This window comes from Talpa occidentalis, unplaced genomic scaffold (assembly GCF_014898055.3).
Source record: "Talpa occidentalis isolate TD23 unplaced genomic scaffold, MPIMG_talOcc4v2.1 talOcc4.10, whole genome shotgun sequence".
In the NCBI taxonomy this organism is placed as follows: Eukaryota; Metazoa; Chordata; class Mammalia; order Eulipotyphla; family Talpidae; genus Talpa; species Talpa occidentalis.
Window position 1 is genome coordinate 36599711 of NW_023600993.1, and position 24763 is coordinate 36624473.

Below are 24763 nucleotides of genomic sequence, written 5' to 3' on the forward strand. Positions count from 1 at the left end.
ACTGTTCACTATAGGGAAATGACTGTAAGAGCTACTGTGGGCCAGGTACCATGCCAAGTGCTATAAAGTCATCCTCTAAGTCAGCCACATTTATTATTCCCATTTTACAGACGAGTAAATCAAGGCTCAAAATCGATTAAGTCACACATTTGCTAAGGGCCATACCTGGGATTGCTAACTCAACTGCCGACCCAGCCCTATGCTCTTATCCCCTAAGTTCTACCATTGTTTGTCTGTCTATGGCTTACAACTGGGGAGTATAGATCCTGCCATACAACCCTGGCCACTACCTGCTTCCTTGCCACTGGTTCCATAGGTACAACCGGCTGCTGCAGGTCATCTCACAGACACTACGAGACCTGATGAAGGCACTCAAGGGGCTGGTAGTGATGTCCTCACAGCTGGAGCTGATGGCTACCAGCCTCTACAACAATACTGTGCCTGAACTCTGGAAGGTCAAGGCCTACCCATCACTCAAGCCACTGTCCTCATGGGTCATGGACCTGCTGCAGCGCCTGGACTTCCTGCAGAGCTGGATCCAAGGGGGCATCCCTGCTGTCTTTTGGATTAGTGGCTTCTTCTTCCCCCAGGCTTTCCTGACAGGCACCCTGCAGAACTTTGCTCGAAAGTCTGTCATCTCTATTGATACCATCTCCTTCAATTTCCAGGTCAGGTGACAGGTTGGGGTAAGGTCTAGGCAGGAGGGGCACCAAGGCCACAGCTGGCTGGCAATCATGGCACCCCTGAGTAGGGGTTTGGGAGCAGGGAGAGCCAGGACACTGGAGAAGGTCCAGGAAAACTGAGACCAGAAGAGGCCATGAGTCCTGGCAAAATCCTAGGGGTGGGAAGGGGGAGGGTGAGGGGCAGGGCCCGAACTGTAGGCTACTAGCAAAAATGGCAGTTGAGTGATAAGGTGACAGAGTTCTCAGAAGGAAGTTTGTGGGCCTCTTGACCCAGATTCTGGGTGTTAGTGTGTGGTTTACCTGTGTGTCTACCACAGGTGATGGGCCAGTCAGTGTCAGAGCTGAAGACAAGGCCCAAGGAAGGATGCTACATCCATGGACTGTTCCTGGAAGGTGCCCGCTGGGACTCTGTGACCTTCCAGTTGGCTGAGTCTCGGCCCAAGGAGTTATACACAGAGATGGCTGTTATCTGGCTCCTGCCAGTACCCAACCGCAAGATCCAGGATCAGAACTTCTACCTCTGCCCCATCTATAAGACTCTGACCCGAGCTGGTATGGGGCCCAGGGTGGGATGCCTATACGACAGTTAGGGGCCAGGGACTAAGCCAGCCCAGGGCAGTTAAACTGACCCAGATTAGCCGAATAGGAGGCTGATAGGTCAGTCAGCACTCCTGAGACCACTGGGGTCAGGATAGAGCTGGGCCAACAGCAAGCAGGGTAATGCCCAGGGGCTGATTTCAGAGTCTGTGAGGAGTTGCCCGTGAGCCTACCTCCCTCAGCAGACCCATCTTGGGAACTAGCAGTCCCAGCCTCCAGTGGAGGTTCAGAGGAGGTAACTTGAGACAGGGGGAGAGGCAGATAGGCCAGAGCTTGGTCCAACAGCTCTCCCATTCCTGTCTCCACACCCACTCACTAAGCAATCTTCCTCTTAGGTCAGGGTCCCTCCTTATTCCCAATCCTGTCTGCTGAGTCCATTGCCTTTACCCTGCCCCTGGCTCACTATGGCAGCCAACTTAACCCTCTTTTTCTTGTCTATTCCAGGAACACTATCAACCACAGGCCATTCCACCAACTACATCATTGCTGTGGAGATCCCCACCAAGCTGCCCCAGAGACACTGGATAAAGCGTGGTGTGGCTCTTATCTGTGCCCTGGACTACTAGACTCAGATGGGCTGGGGGCATTAAAGTTGAGTGTTCTAAGCAATCCAGATAAGCCTTAGCTGCTTACATCAAGCCTGCTCTGTAGGACTCACGACCAAGGAAAGACCTGAGAATGTAGCAGCCTCAGCAGAGAATGTATTTAGCTAGGGGAAGAGTGGAGAAGTGGCAGCTCTGACCTGCTGGACCTGCCCAAATGTAACAAGAGGTGGGACCACCAAAGTCCCAAAGCCCCCCAGCGACAATGTACCAGCAGGTCTAGAGGCAGCTCTGCCTCTTCAACCCAGAGTGCCATCAGGGGCTCAATGTTTCAGTGATCTGGTATGTTCTCTTGTCCCAAATGCACGTTACTCACAACTCTTCAAGTTCCACAGCCCACTGAAACCTCTCAGCTCAGATCCAAAACCCCAGGCCTAAGGTCTCACAATTCCCTGCCCCACAAGGCTGTGGGCATACTTCTCAACTCTCTGGTTACAGGCTCAGGAGTCCAGTTAGGTAATCACTCATCATAGCGTAGCCTAAACTAAGGTCAGCAACCACAGGAGGGTTCATTTTTTAGGAGAATTTTATTCATTCATTGATCCAATATTTACAGGGGCTAGAGGGGTCAGGCTGTGCTCAGTGCAGACAGGCAGCTGCCATACCTGCCAGTGCAGGCCTCCCCTCCCCCCCATCACTATGTACAGATTAAGGGGCCTGCTTGGATCACCTTCAAAGCCATCTGGCAGAGGTCATGGGGCTATGTTTGGGGCCCAAGCTCCAGAGGCAGTGCTGAGCCCATTCCCCTCTGGGAATGGCATCCTCCTCTGGGAACATGGGGACTCCAACTGGTTGTCTTGGTCCTGCTGTGCCACCCTGAGTGCCTTGCAAAGGCTGAGGAAGCTGGCATTGCAGGGAGAGCTGAGTAGTACCAGCTTCCTGCAAACAGCCCTGTCTCTGCTATTCCCAAGGAGAGGGAGATATAGTAATACTGAGGGGTTGGGCAGAAGCTCCTCTGAGTCTCAGCTCCAGGGATAGAGCTCAGGAGCCCAAGGCAGGCCCAGTGCCCGGGCCACAACACTGAAGGCAAAGAGCCGCAGAGAGCAGTCTTGACAAGCCCGGCTGGAGTCGGGGTGTTTATAGGCCACCACCAGACAGCTCAAACACTTCCCTCTGCTCAGGCCATGGGAACCTAGCAGCTGTTCATCCCACCCATGCTGGGGCACCCCACTCCCAATCTAGCCCAGCAGTCAGGTCCCTGAGTTTGGAGCTCGCCCAGGAGGAATGAAGAGTAGATCTGGCTTCCTCACAACAGGGATGACTGGCGGCTGGGGCTAGTGCAGCAGGGTCCATGCCCACTCAGACCCTTCCCTTGTGGCCCTGCAGTCGTGACCTTGGCATGATGCAGGGACCTGGGCCCACCAGAATGACAACTGTTAGGAGATAATGCAGAGTCAGGAAGCCAGCTATGTCAACACAGTGGTGGCAAGATGGGTTAGAGCCCAGAAAAATAGATGTCTCTGTAGGTAAAATATATATTCTGCTGCCCAGGCAGAAAGGTCAGGTCCTGCCACTCCACAGCCGGCTGCGGAGAAAGCTGCAGCACCTCGTTGTGCCCCAGGTCCAGCTGCTGTTTCCTGAGCACTATGGGGCTGACCAGTCCTGCCAGGCCCTGGGGCACCTTCCCAGGGTCTGGGCCCTCTGGCTGGAACTATTCAGTAATACTGGGAAAAAGGGATACAGGGTAGGGAAGGGGCCCTAGTGAGGGCCATGCGGCAAGAGCAGGCTGCAGAGTCTCAGGGCTAGTAGTCCTCATTGGCGCTTGGCCTTGTAGGGGCGTGAGCGTTTCCGCCGGTCAGGCTTCCGCTGCTTGTGGAGTCGGCCAATACTGACCCCTTGGCGCCGCCGCACTGAGATGTTCTGCTCCACCAGGTTGGCCAGCATGCCTGCAGGGAGGCAGAGGCCCTTGAACAAGTGGCTGGATGCCTAGGAGCCACCGTTCAAATGGTCTCAGGCCAGGAACTGAAGCCCTCCCAATCCTCCCTGTGCCCATCTGCTAAAGCCCCAGGAAAGGCCTCATGGAGGGGAGACCTGAGGAACATGGCCTCACAGGGCTCGGCAGGTAAGATGCAGCAGTGAGTCCCCTCACCTTCCTGAGCCAGCATGGAGATGAAGGTGCAAATGAACTCATCATAGTTGTGGGTCCTTCTCTGGTCGTCAATCTGTGAGCAAGAAAGGTGAGAATACTGCAGCCATCTCCCCAGAGCAGCCACCCAGCTGACCTGAGAGGTTACCTCTGGGAAGACAGATCAGGCAGCCAGAGAGATGACCCACCTTGAACTTCTTTCTCTTCTCTACTTCTTCCTTCAGACAGGCCTCATAGTTTGCAATCTCAGCCTCCACACACTTCAGTAGTGCCAGCAGCTCCTGCCAAAACCCAGCATTGCATCCAGTGTGGGGAGGGAAGGAAGGGAGACAGGCCAGAGTCAAAGGGTCATTACCAGGAGGCAGGCAGAGGCAAGGATGAGCGCTAAAGTCCATGGAGCCTGCTAGTGTCCCTGCCAGGACCCAACCCAGACAGGCTTCCTAGTGCCTGGCTCCAGCTATCAACGTTTCACATAAAAATTCTAATCAAGAACCCAGCACCTGTGCCCCAAGCCCTGCCCTCGGCCAGGACTGGAAGAGAAAGCCACAAAGGGGCTCACCTTGGGCGAATACTTCTCCCCACTTAAGGGCTCACCAGGCCTGACCAGCCCAGTCTTCTCTCTGCCGTCCACAGCTTCTACCACCTCCTTCTCCTCTGGGCTGCCAGACCCCTGGGTGCCTTGGCTCGGTCTGATAGAGGGTGAGGAACCCTTCCCACCCTCTGGGAAGAGAGGGTATAAGAAGACCCATCAGAGGGCAGCTCGCGTGGATACCTCCCTCCTCCCTCCTCCCTCCTCAGTGTATCAAGTAGTCAGTGAGCTAACCCAGGGCCCACCTGTCAGTGCCAGGGGACTCAGCACACCATCCTCAGCCAAGTGCAGCAGGCCTGTGCTGATGACAGGACCCAGGTCACGTACAGCACGATTGTAGCGGATGCAGTCAACACGCAGCAGGCTGTCATCCTCTCCAAAAAGCACCTTGGAGATGTGGGAGGTGACAGGACTGGAGGGCCGTGTTGGATTGGCAGAGCGGATGGGTGAGCGCAGTGGTGAGTTGAAAGCACTGCCGATCTCAGAGGCTGTATCTGTGCTCTCATTGCTGGGGGTTGGGGAGGGCTGCGAGTGCGTGGGCACTGCCACAGCTGGACTCCCAGCCCCGCTGCTTGTCTTGATGGAAAGAGGGATTGAAAGGTCTTTCTGGGATTCCTTGAGCTTCTCGGCCAAGACATTGATGGTATTGGGTTGCAGCACCGACAGCTGCCCTTCCCCAGAGCCACTCAATGGCCCCGGCTTCCCCGGCCCCTTTCGCTTGTACCTGTGGGGCCCAAGGAGAGGTGAGCTAAGGGAACAGGCCAGTTTACTTCAACATACACTGACCATGGGACCCTAGCAGTCCTCCAAGGACTGACCCAGCAGCTTCTCATACTTGGTGGAAGTATCCTGAACCTGCTATGCAAAGCCCTGGCACCCTAAGGAGTAAGAGCCATAACCAGGTGTCCTCAAAAGGGCAGCTCTGTTTCAGCTGCCTCATTTTTGGCCTTTTGCAAACATTTTATCATCCAGTAAAACTAGCTCCCCACTCCCATTCCATCTCCTTCATCCCTGTTTCATACAATCCTTCAAGGCCCAGCAAGAAGGCCATTACCCAACAGGATATGCCTTGATGTCTAGTCTTAAGTGTTCAGGCTCCCCCGAGTCCTACAAGATTTTCCTGGGCCTGGAGTCAGCCTCTTCATGCCATCCTCCCCCAGAGTCCCGAACTCAGCAGGTGCTCAGAATTATCAGACACGGGCTAGAATATCCACAGCACTCAGAGCCTCCAGCCTTACAAAGATGGGGCTGACCTGATGGCTGAGTTGGTGTTCTGCATGTCATCATCCTCATCATCCTCGTAATCATCCTCATCATCTGTGTACTGCTGCGGTGGGCGAACTGGAACTCGGCTGCGGCCCACACCTGCTGCCAGGTCTTCCTCCTCCTAGAGCAGGACCCAGGGCAGCCGTGAGAAGAGGCCACTCAGCCCACACTGGTCATAGCACACACAGCTGGAGACAAAGTCAAAATGGCTCTCCAGGCTGAGGCCACTGAACCCCTCCAGAATCTCCAGAGTGCTCTCTTGGCCCCCTGGGAGGCTGCTGCCTGCCCTCATGGCTTCTCAGAGCAAGAGTGGCCTTTACTTTGCCAGCAGAACCCAATCCAAAGAGCTATAGCAAGGAACATATCCCAAACATTTAACCCCACAGTCACATGACTGGATTTAAGTCAGGAGCTCTCACTGCCTTTGTAAGCCTCTGCCTTTGTAGGGGTTTCTGAGTATCAGAGGAATCCTGCCATGTAGGTTCATGTAGAAGGCAAATACCAACAAAACACCTGAGGAAACTGCCAATTATAGCCTCTAGAGAGAATTCTGGAGGGAATCCTGCAAGGGCACCTCCAGCTTACCTGCATGGGGGACTTGGCATAATTGTGATTGTCCAAAAAGGCTGGTAGCCGCTGAACAATGGGAGTAGGGGTGGGGGGGACCCCATTGAGACTGCTCCCTGGAGGTTTCACCACCAGCTTGGGTTTGCTGGGAGGGCTGTGGGTCGGGGCTTGTGAGCATGAACCAGACACCTCCTCCACGCCATCTGAGAAGGACAAGGCGCAAAGGCAGTACCTTCAGTTAGATTCGTAACAAAAGCTGTCCCCAGCCCACTGTCTCCTGACTCCTGTGGCATTGCACTGCTCTCCCTCACTTCCCACAGAAGAATAGTAGAGCCAGCTGGTGGGATGGGAATCCACAGCTCTCTTAAGTCATGGACCCACAGCAGGACAGAAGAACAGAAAGAAAAAGACCTCTAGAGAGACCCAGAAGAGGCAAACACATTATAGAGGCGACTTCGGAGTCTGTGGTATTGGCAACCCTTGACAGGTGCTCCTCTTTAGGAAGCAATGCTCTCCCTCCATGATCCTGGGAGTCCCTGAACCACCACCCAAGCGTCTCTACAGAAAACAGTTGCTTTGCTTGAGCCACCCAGGTCAAGCTATGAGTGACTAAAAGGCCCCAAGATCCCCAGTACCTGTGTGGGTGGCCTCAGAGGCCACTGGGGCCCTGTTTGCCTCCAGTGCCAGGGGTGACTTGCCACTGGCTGGTTTAGATTCTTCAGGCAGCTGTGGCTCTTGAGACTTGTGTGTCTGAATCAGTTCTGGCTGTGTTACCCTAATTAGCTGAAAACAAAGTCCAAGGCTCAGAGGAGTGAAGACATATCCTAGCCTCTATTTGGACAGCTAAGGATCTTGGCTCTATACACTCAGAGAAATGTAACAGGCAAACCCCAACCTCCTTTTAGAAATTATCCTCCCTCCCTACCCCAAGCCTCACCTTTCTGACAAAGGGGGCAAAGGAAAGAAGTGGTTAAAGCTCAGATCTATAATAGTGTGATCTGGAAATCAGGGATAGATGCCCCAGTGGGGAGGAAAGAGAGGATGGCTGGGCAGGGGTCAGGCAGAAGGGGCACCTACCTGCTGCAGGGCCTCCAATACCGTTTGACGGTTCACTTTCAGCACGTGCAGCCTGGCTTCATACTTGATCCTGCGGTCAGGTACCACCGCCATCAGGTTGAAGCGGATGTCATGGTAGGGCTCCCTGCAGTCACAGCCCCAGCTGTGAGAGCAGCTCCTGACCCGGCCCCACCATCAGGGTGAGGCAGATATCTTGGCAGGGCTCCCTAAAGTCATACCTGCAGCCACACATACAGGTCCCTACCCTAGCAGGTAGGCAACAGCTGACCATGCACAGCAGACACCTGAGCTGGTGCCTTCCACTGAAGTGTATGGACTCCACCAAGGCTTGCCCTTCCCAGGCCTATCCTGAAGCAGGCCACAAGCAGCCTGGGTAGGGAAAGAGGGCAGGAAGTGGGAGCCCAAAATCTAAGCCTGATCTTGCCAGTTTCACATGTGACCTTCCACAAGTCATCTGGCCTCTCTGTGACATCTGTCCCTCTGTGTCCCTCCCAATCGGGGCACAGCTCCAGACGACAGGGCAGAAACGGGGCTCTTACCCTGCAGTGGCAAGGCCAATACGCTCCATGATGACCCGACGGGCCTTGTCTGTCCACTCCTCATCCTCCCCCCAGGGCCCTAAGGGACGAGCAAGACGAGAAGTCAGCAGACAGGAATTTAGGCAGGCCAGAGTGGGTAGGAGGATGGAGAGCGGGTGAGTCAAGGAGTTGAGTTAGGCAATGCAGTGCAAGGGGCTATCTGGCCTGAGCCAGATGTCCTTAACACCCACCCGCCCTTCCACTGGGTCGCAAGCACCTCAGGACCCTGAGCCCCAGTCCCCTAGGAGATAAGCTTCGATTCCTAACAGAACATTGACTCAGAATGCATACCATGGTCAATGGGGTAGACCTTCAGTCCATCCAGTTCAAAGAGCCGGCCAGTAATAGGCACATAGCTGACAAAATGGAACGCCTCCATGGTCCGCACTGCACTGAGGCCGTTCTGCTTCTCGGGGAGGTGGCGTGGCTCAGGTCTAGTGAAGGACACAGTCAGTGCCCAGAATGAGACACTCCCTCACCTCTACCCCTAGTAGCTCCCACAGCCCCCACATACCTAGCATGACTATTATGTGCCTTTGCCAACTCTGGTGCGTTGCCAATCGCATATCCTTTGCTCTGGAGAAAAGAAAATAAGGCTATATCAGAACAACTTCTCAGGTAGGCTCAGGGTAGAATGCAAAGTTCAGGAGGGCAGACTTGGGGGCATACCAGGAACCTGAAGAAGCACAGATGAATTATCTTGAAAGGTTACTGAGGGTAGAAGAGAACCTACAGTCCTCAAAGATAATGTAAATGATCTTTTAAAAAGGTAAAAATGCCAAACATCATGTAGTAGCATTACCAATGGCCCTGAGGGTCAGGTCTGCCCAACCTGCTGAGCCAGGACTAAGGCACTGCTTACCTCAGGGCTGAAACCTTTGGTGAAGTCCTTCATGCGGCTCAGAGTGGGTCCCAGGTCCACATTGCTACAGTTCAGGAGCACGCTTAGCAGGGCGTGAGTGGCACAAGAGTTCGGTATCAACTGTGAAACCAAGAACAGTCACCCATATGCTGCATCCCTCACTGCAAGCCCATACTTATCAAGGATGGGGACCTAAAGAGAACAGTCATATCTAGACCAACCCTGGTCAATTCCCCTCATCTCTGGCCAGCATTTTTTCACTCAGCTAAATAAGTCATGGACCCACACAGGTGGGCCTAGGGACATGGTCAGTCGACTCAAACACCATCCTGGTCTAAAGATATCCCCCTTTATTAATGAATAAGAGCTCAGTTCCTTTTACCAAGGGACTTCTATAACCACCATCCTTGGTATCTGTTTATTTCCTCCTGCCTTCCCCTACTTCCACTTCCCAAAGCAAAGACAACAGCAACCCCACCATCCAGACAGAACAGAGTCCACAGACCTGGTGGGCAAAGAACATGTTATTCACAATATCGTCATCAATCACAGATGTATCATCCACCAAGGTAGAGACCTTGCGACGGGAGCGGCGCTCTTCGATCCATTTGAATAGGAAGATGAATCCATACACAGGTCTGGGGAAAGTAAATGGCATAGCTAGACCAATCAAGTGGGGAAAGGCAGTTATGTCCTCTTTCTTTTATTCCTTGAGCCCTTCTCATGATCCCAGCTTGTGCCCTGGCTTCTTTCAAACACTGCTCAAAGTGGCCCTGAGCCCTCACACCCCAGAAGCCCGCCACAGGCAGAGTCAAACATCAGCTTCTGGCTGTGGTGCTCCAAGAGTCCACTCAGTGTTTTCACGATATCTATAGTTCTGGGATAAGAGAAGAAAAACTGAAACCACTAGCCCCAGGATAGGGTAGGATTAGAAGGTAATGTGAGAATAAAAATGAATAAAACACTAGTTCCCACTTGTGGACCCCAATACCTGGGCCCCAGGGCAGTCAGGAAGCAAAGGAACACTTTTATCAATCCCTTTTTCCTGGGAAACAAAAGCAGACTTCTAGGTATAATCATTGTAGCAGGCAGGAGAAGGGGCCTGGTTTCAGTTTCAAGACCAGAAATGGCAGCTGAACTGTACTCCAAAGGATAGTTAGGATTAGTATTGGGGCAGTTACCACATAAAGGGAAGTGCTGAAAGACTGGGGAAAAACAAAAAATATCAGCTTCATTGGGTGTGCACCCAAGGAGAAAGGATGCTTTCTGAGGTGTTACAACGTGGCGTGCCCGACACCACCTCCCTTGACGGCCACTCTTCCCTGGGTCCTTTCCAACCTTCGGAGTGTAAGGGGCAGTCCTGAATGAAGACAAGCCACTCACCCTTGGCATTTGCTCTGAAGGTCATAGATCTCCTCCACCTGCACCCCTTTGACACCTGCGATCAGGGAAGGAAAGAAGTCGGGAAGGGCAGCACCTGGACGTGGACCTACGGTGCAGGAGTGGGCCCCCATAATCGGGGTCCTACGGGTAGGAGAGTTTCTTACCGAAATCTTCCACCAGGAGGGTAAAGAGGCCTGTGTGGGGTGACAAAGGAAGTGGGTGGTGGTCAGGCAAGAGGGTTCCGGGACCACCCGGCCTCCCCAAGCCCCCGCCCCGCCCGGCTACCTCCTCACCAGGATCGCTCTCCAGCTCCAGCCAGCCCTTATTCATCTTCCCGCGGGGCGGCCCCTCAGCGCCATGTCCAGGCCCTCCCGACCCACCGCCGCCCCCCGCCGGGAGCCCCTGCCACCCCCGGGACCCCTCGGCCCCTCAGCCCAGCACACAGACAACGGGCCCCGTCACGTCACCCTCCCGCGCCGACAGTACACGTCACTCTAGAGCGACAGTCTCCGCCCAGCCGCTGGGCTCGTCTTCCGCAGGTTCGATCCCAGAAGCCGACGCGCCGCGCAAGGGGCGGAGCTAGGTGGAGGGGCGGGGCTAGAGGGGTGTTGGCCCGGCGGCGCAAGCGGAAGGGGCGGGGCTAGAGGGGCGAGTCTAGGGAGGGTGCGGGGTGGGCGCGCGACCGTTAGCGCGTGGCCGTTAGCGGGCCCCCCCTCTGCCAACGGCCAGCGTCAGCCGTGGTTCCCGGGGCCGCCGCCTCCCTGGGTCGCCATCCGCGTGACCCGGCCCCCGTTTGCGCGCTCATCCCCTTCGCCGGCGCAAGTCACCGCGCGGGGCGGCCGCCCGTGAGGTAGCTACCACGGCTAGTGACAACGAATAAAGCCCCGGGACAGCGGCGCCTTCGGCGACAGCTGGGCGGGCGGCCCCGGCTGGGAGCTGCGGCCGTTGCGCTACCGTGAGGAGAGAGCGGCGAAGCGACCTCCGGCCCCGCTCGGCACCAGCCGCCCGGCGGGCCCGACATGAGCCTGGTCTGGCATCTGCGGGATGCTCCTTGAGCCCCTCCGCCGGCTGTTACCTCCAGGGGACCGTAGTGGCCACACCGACACGTATTTTCCAAATAAATCATTCTTTATTCTTGCGGCGGCGGGCCGAACAACCTTATTTATTTTTAATTTCTTCGACAAGCATTTACCCAGCACTTATCCAGTGAAGCAAGCTGGTGACCGTTCAAGGGAGCACCCGCTCGGCTAGGAAACCTCGGACAGAGCCGCTCGCTGCACGTTCCTCCTCAAATGCTTTGAAGGCTGTGGCACTCCCAGGGAGCACAGAACCCCACTCCTGGAACGACTTGGTCCAGCGATGCAAAGAACTGAAGCAACGAGGGTTTGCTAGATGCGGGGGGTTTCCCCAACTGCGAACCGCTCAGTGGTCAGCTTAAGGGGATCCCCCAGTGCACGCCCTTCTCTTCCAGCCTGTCCAAGTGCTTTTATTGAGTAAGAAGCCATCACATGTTTTTCCTGTAAGTGTAGCTTATGGGTTAGAAGAGGAGATGGCGCACACACAAAGGAAGGGCAGTTCAGGCAGAATTTTCCCAGCAGGTTGTTATCAGAATAGTGTGTTCATGCCTGTTAGTGGGCAGTCCCCGAAGATGCCCGCTCCAGCTGTGCCCGCCCCCCCCCGCCCCCCGGGGAGTGTGTATCCTGATTCATTCAGCCCCCGCCTAAAAAAAGCTGTCCTCTTCCCTGATTAGACATAGGCCTTCCTGCGTAGGAATAGATTTCATTTCTTTTGTCCCCTGAGATTTCCCCCAGCCAGTGAAAACTGTAAATTTGTAGTCTGCTGACACAGATGGGGGAGGAGTGGCAGGGTGTCTTCTTCCCTTTTGGGCATTTTACACTTGGCTCAGAGCTAGACAAAGGTGGGAGCAGGCGGGACCTCAGTGGCCATCTGAGCCTAGTGAATTTGGCAGTGACAGGAGCATACGGGATGATTTGTCAATTTTATCTCATGAAAGCAAATCCATACTTTGGGCAGCCAAAATTCCACAGACTCCTTTTTTTAATATATAGGAGTCATTTAAAAAAATTTTTTGTTCGTGCAAAAGTGTCACCTTATCTAGCTTTTACTGGATAAGACTATGGAACTGATACTTGGGGTCAAAAGGAGCCTTTTCCCTGAGTGCCACTTTTAGTGGGCACAAGGAAAACAACTGTTTAACCAATTCAAGCATTGGCTCCAAGTTCTTGTACTTCTTGTGTTAGCAGTAGCTCTGACCTTGGGCAAATGCATCTGTGATCTGTCAGTGCCTCAGTCTCCTCATCTTGAAAATGGAGATAATAATGGTACCTACCACATAGGGTGTTTAAGTGTCAACATATGTGAAATACCTGGAACAGTTCATAATGCAATTTCATAATTGTGAGCTATTACTAGCTTAGATACTGGGTGGGTCCCCTTTTATTGGCTTGGGAGGTGAGATACACTATTGATTTCATCCTGTGGAACTTGATAAACAAATGGAGAATTAAATTGCTGAATTTAAATTAAATTTAAAAATTAAATTAATTTAAAAAATTAAATTAAAAAATCCTGTTTATATTTGTAGCTGGAAGAGCCTGCATTATCCTCACGTTAATATAGAAGAATTCAAGATAAGAGAGGCAGAAGCGAATGAAGACTATAAAAGAAAAAAAGAAGAAACGTCAAAGATTGAGGTAGAGTAGGTGACATGAGGGAGTTTGGGAGAAATCGTCAATCTATGGCTATACAAATACTGTACTTTTTGCCCCCTTTGCATCGTCTTGGAGCCTCAGATTGGGTAGTTGGGAAGCACACACCAGTGGTTCCCTGGATGCCTGGTAACCTGTCCCTGGGGACAATTAGAAACTGTTAACTCTGGTGCCCTACTGCCTAGGTTTATATCCTGGCTCTTAACATTTGCTACCTGTATGTCTTGGGATGGGTTGCTTCATGTTTTTGATGCCTTAGTTTCATCATCTGGAAAACATGTACAATAGCAGCATCCAATTTTTAGAGCAGTCTATAGATCCATTGAGCTAGTACATATAACATGTAGGTGGCCTAGTCGTAGGAAATTCTTAACTTTAGTGTCATTTTATTATGTTTTATGAATGGGATACCACCCGAGTTCAGAGTAGGTGGTAGAAGAAATAGTAAAAGATGAGTTTGATCTTGCATTCATGCAGTCAACCCTGGCAATACAGGCACTGGAAACAGATGGTTATGGTCTCATAATTCAGATAATTCAGTGGGTGTGTTTTATTTAAAAAAAGAAAAAAGAGGGCTTCCCCTGGTGGTGCAGCGGTTGAGCATTGGGCTGTGAAGCTGCCCGCAGCCTCTGCAGCGCCGGTTCGATCCCTGGCCACCAGTGAGGGTCCCACATGGTGCGACAGATCTCTCCTGCAGCGCCCGCTGCTTCCCTCAGCAGTGTATTTCGTCAGTCTGCCTGTTCTGTTCCCCGCTCTGGTTCTGGTGAATCCTCTCACCCTCCCGCGCTTCTGACTATACCCAGTGCTTGTATAAATAAATAAAGAAATCTTAAAAAAAAAAAAAGAAAAGAAAAAAAGGGGCCTTCCTGGTGGCACAGGCGGTTGAATGCCACACTGTGAAGCTGTCCGCAGCCTCTGCAGCGTGGGTTTGATCCCGGCTGGCCAGCAAGAATCCCACATGGCAAAGCAGACCTCTCCTGTCTCGCCCACTGCTCCCCTTAGCCATTAGACCTTTTGCCCCTTTGTGAAACCCTTAGATGGCATTTTGAGGGAAATGTTTGAAGAGGTGTGGACAGAATTCTAAAAGACCACATTGTATCTCTTCCTTTTGTATAGAAAACCTGCCAAGACTAGAAGGGTAATCCAGAGGAAGCCATCTTCAGGGCCTGGTAAGAAAGACTGGAGGTTCTGTTTGACCACTGCTTCCCTACCTCAGCAGAGGTCACCTTTGTAGGCCAGCAAATATGACAACCCTACTTCCTTCTCAGATTTTCTTAAGATGCCAAAGAACTCAGGACTCACCATTTTTAGATGTCACATCCAAAGCTCAAGAAACAAAGCCTCTTGAAACAAAAATACATGAAGTGAGCAGTTGCAGCCAACTCCTTCAAATGTGACCAGAATTATATAAAAGCCTAATTGATGTCAAATAACATTTTATAGCAACCACTCTCCTTGTCAAATGACTTTCTTCTCAAACTCTATTCCTTACACTTAGACAGGTTCCCAAAATGAATTCTAAACGTTCTCTCTACCAGTGTGCCGGCTATGTCTTCGAGAACCTGGAGATCCCGAAAAATTAGGGGAATTTCTTCAGAAAGACAATCTCAGCGTGCATTATTTCTGTCTTGTGAGTATAAGCCCCCTTTGCTTAGAATGTGCTATCATTTTTCTACATAATTTGTTCTGGTTTTGCATCCAACATCAGATCCATAGTCTTGCTTTTCTAGATAACTTTTTTCTTTTAAAATCTGACTTTTTCCAAATATTATATGTGTCTGGTATAAAATCCTGACTATTAAGTATGTATGATAAAAAGTGTATTGCCAAAACAGTATTCCCAATCCTTGTCCCTCTCCCCAGAAAACTTCCAGTTATTTTTTCCCAATTTCTTTTTTAATTAGGTATAATTTGCATACCTCAAAATGCACCTGTTTTAAGTTTATAGTTTGGTGAGTTTTAATATAGCCCATGTAAAACACCACCCTCGTCAAAATAGGTAGTATTTCCATGACCCCAGAAATTTCCCTCCTCTCTTCAAGTTAATCTCCGCATACATAAATAATTACTGTTCTGATAGTTTACTTTGCCAGTTCTTATACTTCATTTAAACAGAATCATAAGTTTGCACTCTTTTGTGCCTGGCCTCTCTCTCTCAAAGCAATGTTTTGAAGATTCATTCCTGTTTCATCTGTACCTTGTGCTTTAAAAAAAAAAAAAAAAAGCTTTATTTATTTATGCATACAAGAACTGGAGTGTAAGCCAGAGTTGTGGGGGTCGAGAAGATTCACCAGAGACAGAGTGGGAAGCAGAACAGGCAGATCCACTGAAATGCACTGTAGAGGGGAGCAGCAGGCAAGACAGGCGAGGTACCTGTGCCATGTGGGCTAGCTTCCTGGCAGGCCAGTATCGGAGTTGTGCTGCAGTGGCTGGAGATAGCCTGACAGCGCTGTGTCTTTAACCCCGTGCCACCAGGGAGGTCCCTAGCTTGTACCTTTTTATTCCTTAGTAGTATTTTGTTTTGTGATTACATTATAATTTGCTTATCTGTTCATCTGTTGATGGGCATTTAAATTGTCTCCATTTGGGGGTTGATCTGAATAAAGCTGCTGTGAACATTCCTTTATAAATTTTTTGATGACCTTGTGTTTTCGCTTCTCTTGGGCAAATGCTTGACAATTGTAAGCTAATTATATTCAACTTTATGTGAAGTTGCCAAATCACTTCCAAATGCTTGTACCAGTTTACACTCCCATAGCAATTTATGAGAGTCCCAACTGCAGATATTCTTACCAAGTTGATATTTTCAGTCCTTTTAATTTTAGCCATTCTCCTAGGTGTATATCTTGTGATTCTAATTTGCATTTTTCTTCTGACTAAAAATGTTGAACTTTTTATGTGCTTACTAGCCATTCATATTTTCTTTTTTGATTTGTCTGCACAAATATTTTGTCCATTTAAAAATTTGTTTTTGATTTACTAAGTTTAAGAGTTCTTTATATATCCTGGGTACGAATCCATCTTCAGATATGTGTACTGCGACTATTTTCTCCCAGTATGTTGCTTAACCTTTTTTTTTTTTTATAGAGGCATGTTTTATTTATTTATTTGTTTGTTTGTTTGTTTTGTTTATACATGCACTGGGTACAGTCAGAAGCGCGGGAGGGTGAGAGAATTCACCAGAGCCAGAGCGGGGAGCAGAGCAGGCAGAAGGACCGAAGTACACTGCTGAGGGGAGCAGCGGGCGGCAGGAGAGGTCTGCTCACCATGTGGGACCCGCCTCCGGTGGCCGGGGAGCAGCCGGGGATCGAACCGGCTGCAGAGGCTGCAGGCAGCTTCGCAACCCAGCTTTCAACCGCTGCGCCACCGGGGAGGCCCATGTTTTTTGTTTTTTAAAGATTTATTCATTTATTCATACAAGCACTGGGTGCAGTCAGAAGCGTGGGAGGGTGAGAGAATTCACCAGAGCCAGAGCTGGGAGCAGAACAGGCAGACTGTTGAAGTACACTGCTGAGGGGAGCAGTGGGCAACAGCATGCCATGTGGGACCCTCGCCCAGCAGCCGGGGATCGAACTGGTGCTGCAGAGGCTGCGGGCTGCCTCACAACCCAGCACTCAACCGCTGTGCCATCGGGGAGGCCCCATTTTTTTTCTTTTATGGTTGGTACTTTTTTATGTGTCCCAAGAAATCTTTGCTTACGCATTGAATTATCTCAGTGCCTTTGTCAAAAATCAATTGACCATATATCTGTGGATCTGGATGATCTATATTATGTGGATGATCTATATTATGTTACTGATCTATGTTTTATCTTTATACCAATGTAACTCTGTCTTGATTTTGGTGGTTTTATAGACTCTTGCAATTACGTGTTCTAAGCTCTACAATCTTTTCCAAGCTTGTTTTTGGACTTTTTTAAAATTAAAATTTATATTTAGCTTGTCAGTTTTTCTTAAAAAAAAAAGACTGTTGGGATTAGGATTGCATTAAATTCACAAATCAACTTGGGAAGAATTGACAAACATCATTGAATCTGCCAGACCATGGATGTGATGTATTTTCTCATTCATTTATTTTGGATCTTTTAAAATGTATCTCAGCTTTTTTTTTTTTTTTTTTTTTTTTAGTGAAGAAGCCATACATATCTTTTGTTACATTTCTTCCTAAATATTTTGCAATTTTTATGCTATCATAAGTGGTATTTTTAAATTTTCCAGATGTTACTGGTACATAGAAGTGCATTTTATTTTTGTACATTGATTTTGTATCCTGAAGTCTTGTTAAATTCATGCTAGTTTAGTTGTTTAATTTTTTTTAATAAAAAATTATCTTGTTCCCCACCTCATATGAAAGCATCCAGTTTTTTACCATTAAAATATAAGGTCAGCTGTAGGTTTTTCGTAGATGCTTTTTGTCAAATTGAAGAAATTCCCTTTTATTTCTAGTTTGCTGAGGGAATCATGAATATGTGTTGAATTTTGTCAAATACTCTCTCTGCGTCTGTTGAGATGACTGTTATTCTTTATTTTGTTAAATGGTTTATTACATCAATTGAATTCTTAATGTTAAACTAGCTAGGAACAGCTAGTGTATAAATCCTGCCTGGTCTTGATGTATTAGCCTTTTTATATAATTTACTAATGTTTAGCTTTATTTTCACATCTATGCTCGTGAGAAAAACTGGTCTATGATTTTCGTCTCTTGTAATTCCTGTGAGGTCTTGGTTAGTTTTGATGCAATTACAAGCATACACATTTTCAACATAAAAATAAACATACTATGCACAATGTTTTGTATTTTGGGTTTTTTTTAACTTGTGTACTTATTGAGCTCTTTCCAAATTGAACACATTGATCTAGCTTTTCCATTTTAATGACTAATTGGTATTCTATTGTATGGATGTGCCAAAAAAGTATTAAAACAAACATTTATTAAAAGACACTTAGATTCTTCTAATTTTTCACTATTGAACTTTCCTCTTATAGTACTAATACATGTTCACTATAGAAAACATGGATAATGCGGGCCTCCCCTGGTGGCACAGCGGTTGAGTGCTGGGCTGCGAGGCTGCTCGCAGCCTCTGCAGTGCCGGTTCATTCCCCGGCCACCGGCGAGGGTGCCACAAAAAAAAAAAAAAAAAAAGGATAATGCTTAAAAGTTTAAGTAAAATAGAAATCACTAATATTACTAAAATTGAAATAGTGGTTGGTTTTAATGTACATATGTGTTAAGCCTAACTGGGAACATACAGCTATAATCCAGGTATCCTCAATCATCTAACCTTGTAGAGTCACCTTTTCTATAATGTTGAAATTAGCTGAACCTCCATTACACACTACATGTAATTACTGAAGGAAGTCTAGCACCCTCTCCAATATTTTTTAAAAGATTTATTTTATTTATTTATGCAAAAATATTTATGTATATTTATTTATGCTGGGGTGTAAGCCAGAGGTGGGGGAGGTGAGAGGATTCACCAGAGACCGAGTGGGGAACAGAACAGGCAGATCTACTGAGGGGAGTAGCAAGCAAGACTGGAGAGGTCAGCTGTACCATGAGGGTCAGTCAGCTCCCCTGCTGGGGAAAGCGGCATAGTGCTGAGACTTAACCCCTTGTGCCACCAGGGAGGCCCCTTCTCCAATATTTTTAGAAGATTTTTGGGGTGGGGCTGCAGTGCTGACGTTCTTCTAATGTATGTGCACACATGTTTGTAACAGTTTAGTTTCTTTGTCTTTTATTTCTCATGTTAGACTCTGCTTTGGGGGCTTTACAGAAATAAAGGCTCTTGAAAGTATGTTTTTAAATAAAAGTTCAATTCCTCCCCTCCCCCCTCAGAATTTAAAACCCTGCTTTCCTTCCTACAGTGTTCTGAGAAGAGTATTTTAACCTGAAGGGCATTATAGTGGGAGGGATAAGGCATCAGTTCTGTGGGCCTGAATGGGAACAGAACTGCTTTGCTGCCTCCTTGCGTTGTGACACTGTAGGGTAAGGTAAAAAGTATCAGGCTTTTCTGCCCTCCCGCCATTAGGATAGATGACGGAACCCTGTGGTCCTGAATGCATGCCTGATGGCAGGCACCTGGAGTAGGGTGTGGGCATATGTAGGTGAGATTCACCTGGGCTAAGACTGCGCTTTTAAGGGCGGCGTCACGGACACGCGAGGAGAAGCCAAGAAAGAAGCCGAGGAGAAGCCAAGTGAGAAGCAAAGCGAGAAAAGGAGAGATGAACGTGAGAGAAGACCGGAGAGCCCAGAGTGGACTTGCTGGGAGGCTGGCAGGCCTCCCAGCACCCCAGCACCCCTGTCTGCCATGTACCTGATAAATCCCAATAAAAGCCTGCAAAACCCACTGAGGGCTCCAGGACTCTCTCCTCCTTTACCCAGTCTGCATGGGATCATAGAAAACCTGTGCACTGGCCCATTCCTGCCCCTACAGACACTAACTGTGTCCTTCACCATGCTATGTCTCAGTGACCTCTATAAGATGGATCTCAGTGGCATATGTATTATAGGATTCTGGTAAATCTGAAATTAGTCATTACACAGTGTTTTCTCAAGGTGCTTGCACACGCTAGCAGTCCTCACTAAATGAGAGACAGTTTAGTGCAGAGGTGAGGAGAGTCCAGGTTTTGGAATTCTGTGTTCTTGAGCAAGTCACAAAATCTGTCCTATAACGGGGTGATGCAAGTACTTCCTAAAGTTGTTACAAAGATTAAATGAGTTAATATTTGAAAAAAACTTGAGTACCCAACATGTATTTAATGCTATGTAAGTCATTGTTAAGTACATTGCCCTGTATGCATGGATATTCCATTTAACTTTCTTTGCTTTCTTGTCAGTCCTCCTCACCCCACTACACGGTCTCACTGATCATCACTGTTGACATCCTGGTTTTGCTGGCTCCCTCCCCAGATCCTATCCAGCAAGCTGCCTCAAAGAGGACAGTCCAACAGAGGTTTCCATGGGTTTCTGCCTGAAGACATCAAAAAGGAGGCGGTCCGGGCTTCTAGAAAGGTTAGAACCCCTGAAATGGGAGCCTCGGGATAGATATCTTCTCAGGCCTTTCCCCTGCTTTGTTGTTTTCCTAGCTAACTGCTAGTTTAAAAGTCAAAGGATTCTTAGATTTCCCAACTGCTTCTCTAAGTTCTATCTTTCTCTGGGGTGTAGTATCCTAAGTGAGGAAAAGGAGCAACATTCGAAGAAAAAAAGAATCCAGTGCTCCTTGAGGCTAAGCTTCAGGGTGCCCAGGATTTTCAGGTCAACTGAGGAGATGAAATTGCTCTTGCTTCACAGAGTTTCCATTCCATAAAATGAAGTGCCATGGAATGTTTGTCTTTCCTGGGACCCTAAGCCCTATCTGGGATCTCATTTGCAGATCTGCTTTGTGTGCAAGAAGAAGGGAGCTGCCATCAACTGCCAGAAGGATCAGTGCCTCAGAAACTTCCATCTGCCTTGTGGCCAAGAAAGGGGTTGCCTTTCACAATTTTTTGGAGAGTACAAGTGAGTGATGAAGGGAAAAAATTGGGCCGTCCTTTTGCAATTTAGTATTTAGCCACTAATGAAATCAGAGTCCGGTTCTCTAGGGCCTCTTTTTATTCACCAGTGATTCTGTTTCTCCATTCAATAATGAAAAACAGTATCTTAACTTGAAGATTTCACAGGGGTTACTCTTGCTTCCCATCTTCTTAAATTACAAACAGCTGAGGTTCTTAAGACAGCTGCTCAGAACTAAGTGGGCTTTCAGGAACTGAGACAGTCCTAGGAGCTTTGCCCAGTGGGAGAGCAGCTGTTAGGAGGCACCTGACTATTCTTCACCCTGCTCCTGCTCCTTCCCATGAGCGTGGAGGCTCACTGGACACCAGCCTGGATGGTTAGTTCTCTGCTTTTCCTAGGCCAGGCAGCTGGAAAATTGTATCATGGACAAAGCAGAAACCTAGTCTGTTTACTCTGCCACAGATCATTTTGTGGAAAACATCGACCAACACAGGATATCCAGCGGGGGAGTGTAGGGGAAGAAAGCTGTGTCTTGTGTTGTGAAGCCTTATCCAAAGCAAGTGTTGAAAACATCCGGAGCCCGTGTTGTAGTCAAACTATCTACCACCGCAAGTGCATACAGGTAGGACTTGTTCTGCCCTGAGCACTGTGAACATAAAGTACAATGTTCTGGAGACCCTTCCCCCAGATCTGTTCAGAAAAATAGCCATCTTCATAGGTTCCATCAGTCCTGTATGCAAAAATCTACTGCCTGAAGACATAAGTCAGTCTTTCCAATGGGCACCCAGCCTTTGCATCTCTGCAGGGTATTCTAGAGGGGAGGAGATTGGATCCTGTCTTGCCTTTAGCATCAGCATATTTGGATTGGGACAATTTAGAGCCAGAAACCACTCCTACTGAGAAGAGTTACTTTCTTGGTGTTAATGACTCACTGTTTTTGGCTATATAAACTAAATTCAAACTTACACTTATTAAGAATAGTTCTCAGAGTAATAATCTGCTGGATTGTCTCTTGGGTTCGAATACTTACTTTGATTATCTAATAAACTCTTTGCCTAAGTATTTTTGAGTCTTTATTTTTCAGTTAGCAAGACCTTCCACAGTTGCCCTGATTCAGAATACCCTGGGAAGATACAATCTCTACTCCGAGCTACTTGCTAGAGGCCTGTATGCAGGGCTCATTCCAGGCAGTCGGAGAAAAGTCAGCCCAGTCTCTGGTCTTCCTTGACCTGTATGACCTCATTCCTGTTAAGATTTAAACTGAGTAAAATCCTCAGATGGGTAGAGCAAATGAGTTTGTGCTAGAGTGAGTCAACTAGCCTCAAAATCAGTTCTGCTTCCTGGGAAGGCAGGAGGCAAACCTATATCCAGGTACCCGATCCCAACTGGGTCAGCACTGCCCAGCCCTGCAGTGGGATATTACAGCTGAGGCACTCCAGGGAATTATTTTGAGCTTTTGGTCCCAGGTGAACTGGATTTGCAACCCTTACCCTAACCCTCCCAAACACCTTTTCCTGTAACCCCCAATCAAGCTCTCTCAGTAACAACTTTTTTTGTGAGATAAGGGTGGTGGGGGTGAAAAATCGATCAAAGAGGATTTTTACAAACACAAATTCTCTTACAGAAATATGCTCACACGTCAGCAAAGCATTTCTTCAAATGCCCACAGTGTAACAATCGAGAAGAGTTTCCTCAAGAAATGCTAAGAATGGGAATTCATATTCCAGACAGGTAGTGGAAACTCTAAAGCAGGAATTGAGCCAGGGAATGGGGTTCCTAGATTTCTAGAGGAGGTGAGTGTAAGGATAGTTCAGAGAATGAAGTAGCAGCCAAGGCATTGATATGCAGGGAAGAGAGAGATATACAGGGTGGAGAGAGATTTTCAATGAGCAAAAGAAAAGGAGGGGGGATAAGCGGAGGTGGTGGGTAGGCATATTTCTGAAGAGTGCTTTGGCAACCAGAATTCCCCAGGGAGGCTGGGTTCTTGGAATTCACTTGTGGAACTAATGAACCCCCATGTTCACTCATCCTGTTTTAACTAGTTCAACCACTTCAGCTATTCCAGTTACTTTGAACAGCCACTTGCCAAGCCTGTTCAAAGTATTCAAACAGCCAGTTTAACTTTTTTTGCTGTGCTGCCTTGAGTTCTCCTAGTTCTGTCCAAGCGGACAAAGGTTTCACCAAGTGATTATGTGTTCCTTACTCACTGTTTCTTCTCCCACTACAGAGATGCTGCCTGGGAACTGGAGCCAGGGGCTTTCTCAGAGTTGTATCAGCGTTACCAGCATTGTGATGCCCCCATCTGTCTGTATGAACAAGGCAGAGACAGCTTTGAAGATGAAGGGTAGGGAAAGGCTCCTCATTAGAAAGATCTCATCGGTGCCATCTTAGAGTTAGCCCTCGACCACAGTTATTAGGAGCAAGAAATTCACTTTTGTCTATAGACCTCTGGATGAACACTAAGAATACTAAGTCCCATTCTTAATCAGCTGGGACTCAGTCATGCAAGTCAGGTCTCCGAGTTCTTCTCTTTGTGCCCTGTGGAGAGACACAGGCCAGTTCCTTTCTAAATCCATCTTACGGCTGGTTGACCTGACTGTGGGGTCCTGGGATCAGCACTCGGTCACATATCTGATGTGGGTAAAATGAATGGGAAGTAAAAAAAAGTCCTAGGAAGCCCTGAGGAAAGGCCTGGTCTATAGTAAACATCCTGAGAGTGGCAATGTTAGGTATTTGTCCCCACAACCCTTCCTTGGCTCTTCCTGTAGGAGGTGGTGCCTCATTCTGTGTGCTACATGCGGATCTCACGGAACCCATAGAAACTGCTCCTTTCTTAGACCCAGTAGTAATACATGGGAGTGTGAAGAGTGTGCACCTTCTGCTGAAGCCACAGGTGGGACTGGAGGGATGGTCTCGTCTAAGATCTGGGATGGGGACTTGTGATTGCCTGGGAAAGGAGGAGGGCATGGCACCAGATGGCAGCTTTAGTTAGTGTCTTTAGTTTTGGAAGGAAAGTGGCTAGAGAGGGGAGAAAGAATCTGCACTGGGAGAGACTGAGGGTGAGTTTCCTCCCCTTCTTTTCTTTCATCACAGACTACACACCTGAAAACTCAGGGGACAGCCCCTGCTGCAGCAGTACCTTCCACTTCGAGGAGCATTTCTGCAGAGACACTGGCCTGGAAGAGAATCCGGGCCCTTCTTGGACTGATTGGCCAGAATCTTCCTTATTAGAAAAGCCAGAGTCCTCTGGTGGCAGGAGAGGCCACTCCTGGTTGTCCAAGGGTGTCAAAATTACTAAGAACTGCAAAAAATCCAAGTAACAGCTTTCAAGTAGTTGCTGCCAAATACATCGGGTAGAAGCTGTGCTCCTCCATCGGGTTAGGGGGAGAGAACACTTTGGGACTGTGAGACAAAGACAGGGCCCCAGCATGGAGACTATGAACCAAGGAAAGAGAAGTCCCGGGGGATTGTGAGGACAGAGCAGAGTTCAGATGGCAATGGAATGTGGTTACGGCTAGGAGAGTCCCTCTGTTCTCTCTGACCCAAGAGGGGCCTTTTTCTCCTCTTCTTCCTCTGAGATTATTTCACCTTAATCTGGTTCTCAAATGCTTCCTCTCACTTCATCCACATTTGTGAATACGCAAATAAAGGTTTTTCTCTCCACCGGTGTCTCCTTATAAATTCACTCTGGAATTTATCTAGCATACTAAGGAATCTGGATGGTAGAGTAAGAGAATAGGAAATCTCTTCAAACCTATAAACTCAGTGAACTAAATATGCAGTTTTAAACTTAGAGCATAGATGTGTTTCTTTTGCAGGTAAATCAATTTTATGGGGACAAAAATGTCCATCGTATAAACATGAGAGTCCTCATCGGAGAGGTGAGTAAGCAACAGAATCCACACTAGACTGAGAATAGGTCTCTTGCAAGGCTTGGGGTCCTGGATTCAAACAGGCAAGAGGGACTTCACTCAGTCCAGGCGGCACAGTCTTCAGCACCTCTCCACTCAAACCCTCACTACCAGTGGCTTGGACATTTCCATCTTAGGCGAGGGAGCCATGCTAGGTCATTTTAGGCAAGGCAGCTAGGATGGGAATCTGGCAGAAGGTCTTGGGAGAAATTGAATAGACCCTCACATTTTGTCTGTTTTTAATGATTTTGTGGGATCTGGTTAGTGGGAACCTCAAGACCATTGCCAGATACTTAGTTCTCAGGGTCTCACTGAGTCATTGTCACTAATGCTGGCAGATGG

General features: G+C 48.6%; 3 protein-coding genes across 5 annotated transcripts in view; 2 read left to right on the forward strand and 1 right to left on the reverse strand.

The window, feature by feature from the left end:
• The window catches only part of DNAH1 (dynein axonemal heavy chain 1), a 69999-nt gene extending 67893 nt beyond the window's left edge, over positions 1-2106 (forward strand). Inside the window, exons 76-78 of the mRNA XM_037530269.2 lie at positions 317-668; positions 1001-1235; positions 1725-2106. Of these exons, the coding sequence (XP_037386166.1) occupies positions 317-668; positions 1001-1235; positions 1725-1846 (709 nt within the window). The 3' untranslated portion in view covers positions 1847-2106. The remainder of the gene's footprint in view (positions 1-316; positions 669-1000; positions 1236-1724) is intronic.
• On the reverse strand, positions 2091-10845 carry BAP1 (BRCA1 associated protein 1). The gene is made up of 17 exons (XM_037530305.2): positions 10584-10845; positions 10455-10484; positions 10291-10345; positions 9413-9545; positions 8908-9027; positions 8560-8621; positions 8337-8479; positions 8007-8085; positions 7468-7591; positions 7026-7173; positions 6409-6593; positions 5811-5944; positions 4803-5281; positions 4528-4688; positions 4157-4249; positions 3972-4044; positions 2091-3768 (listed from the first exon to the last, which is right to left on the reverse strand). The coding sequence occupies exons 1-17, from the start codon at positions 10618-10620 to the stop codon at positions 3635-3637; spliced, it is 2190 nt and encodes a 729-aa protein (XP_037386202.1). The 5' UTR covers positions 10621-10845; the 3' UTR covers positions 2091-3634.
• Positions 10846-11209: 364 nt separating this feature from the next.
• Positions 11210-24173, forward strand: PHF7 (PHD finger protein 7). Of its 3 annotated transcripts, XM_037530334.1 has the most exons (10): positions 12896-13004; positions 14136-14188; positions 14558-14649; positions 19929-20030; positions 20392-20516; positions 20973-21132; positions 22135-22241; positions 22738-22854; positions 23279-23403; positions 23604-24173. In XM_037530334.1, the coding sequence occupies exons 1-10, from the start codon at positions 12961-12963 to the stop codon at positions 23828-23830; spliced, it is 1152 nt and encodes a 383-aa protein (XP_037386231.1). In that variant the 5' UTR covers positions 12896-12960; the 3' UTR covers positions 23831-24173. The 3 variants fall into 3 exon arrangements, with proteins under 3 accessions (XP_037386228.1, XP_037386239.1, XP_037386231.1); XM_037530331.2 differs by lacking the exons at positions 14136-14188; positions 14558-14649 and adding an exon at positions 11210-11783; XM_037530342.2 differs by lacking the exons at positions 14136-14188; positions 14558-14649 and adding an exon at positions 11741-11809.
• Positions 24174-24763: the final 590 nt, after the last annotated feature.

Coding starts and splice junctions, on each gene's coding strand:
- PHF7 (XM_037530331.2), top strand. CDS start 11,683: ATGCGGGGGGTTTCCCCAACTGCGAACCGCTCAGTGGTCAGCTTAAGG. Junction 20,031..20,391: donor CGGTCCGGGCTTCTAGAAAG/GTTAGAACCCCT, acceptor TCTCATTTGCAG/ATCTGCTTTGTGTGCAAGAA. Junction 20,517..20,972: donor CAATTTTTTGGAGAGTACAA/GTGAGTGATGAA, acceptor ACTCTGCCACAG/ATCATTTTGTGGAAAACATC.
- BAP1 (XM_037530305.2), bottom strand. CDS start 10,620: ATGAATAAGGGCTGGCTGGAGCTGGAGAGCGATCCTG. Junction 8,622..8,907: donor CCAAAGGTTTCAGCCCTGAG/GTAAGCAGTGCC, acceptor TCTTTTCTCCAG/AGCAAAGGATATGCGATTGG. Junction 8,480..8,559: donor GCACATAATAGTCATGCTAG/GTATGTGGGGGC, acceptor GTCCTTCACTAG/ACCTGAGCCACGCCACCTCC.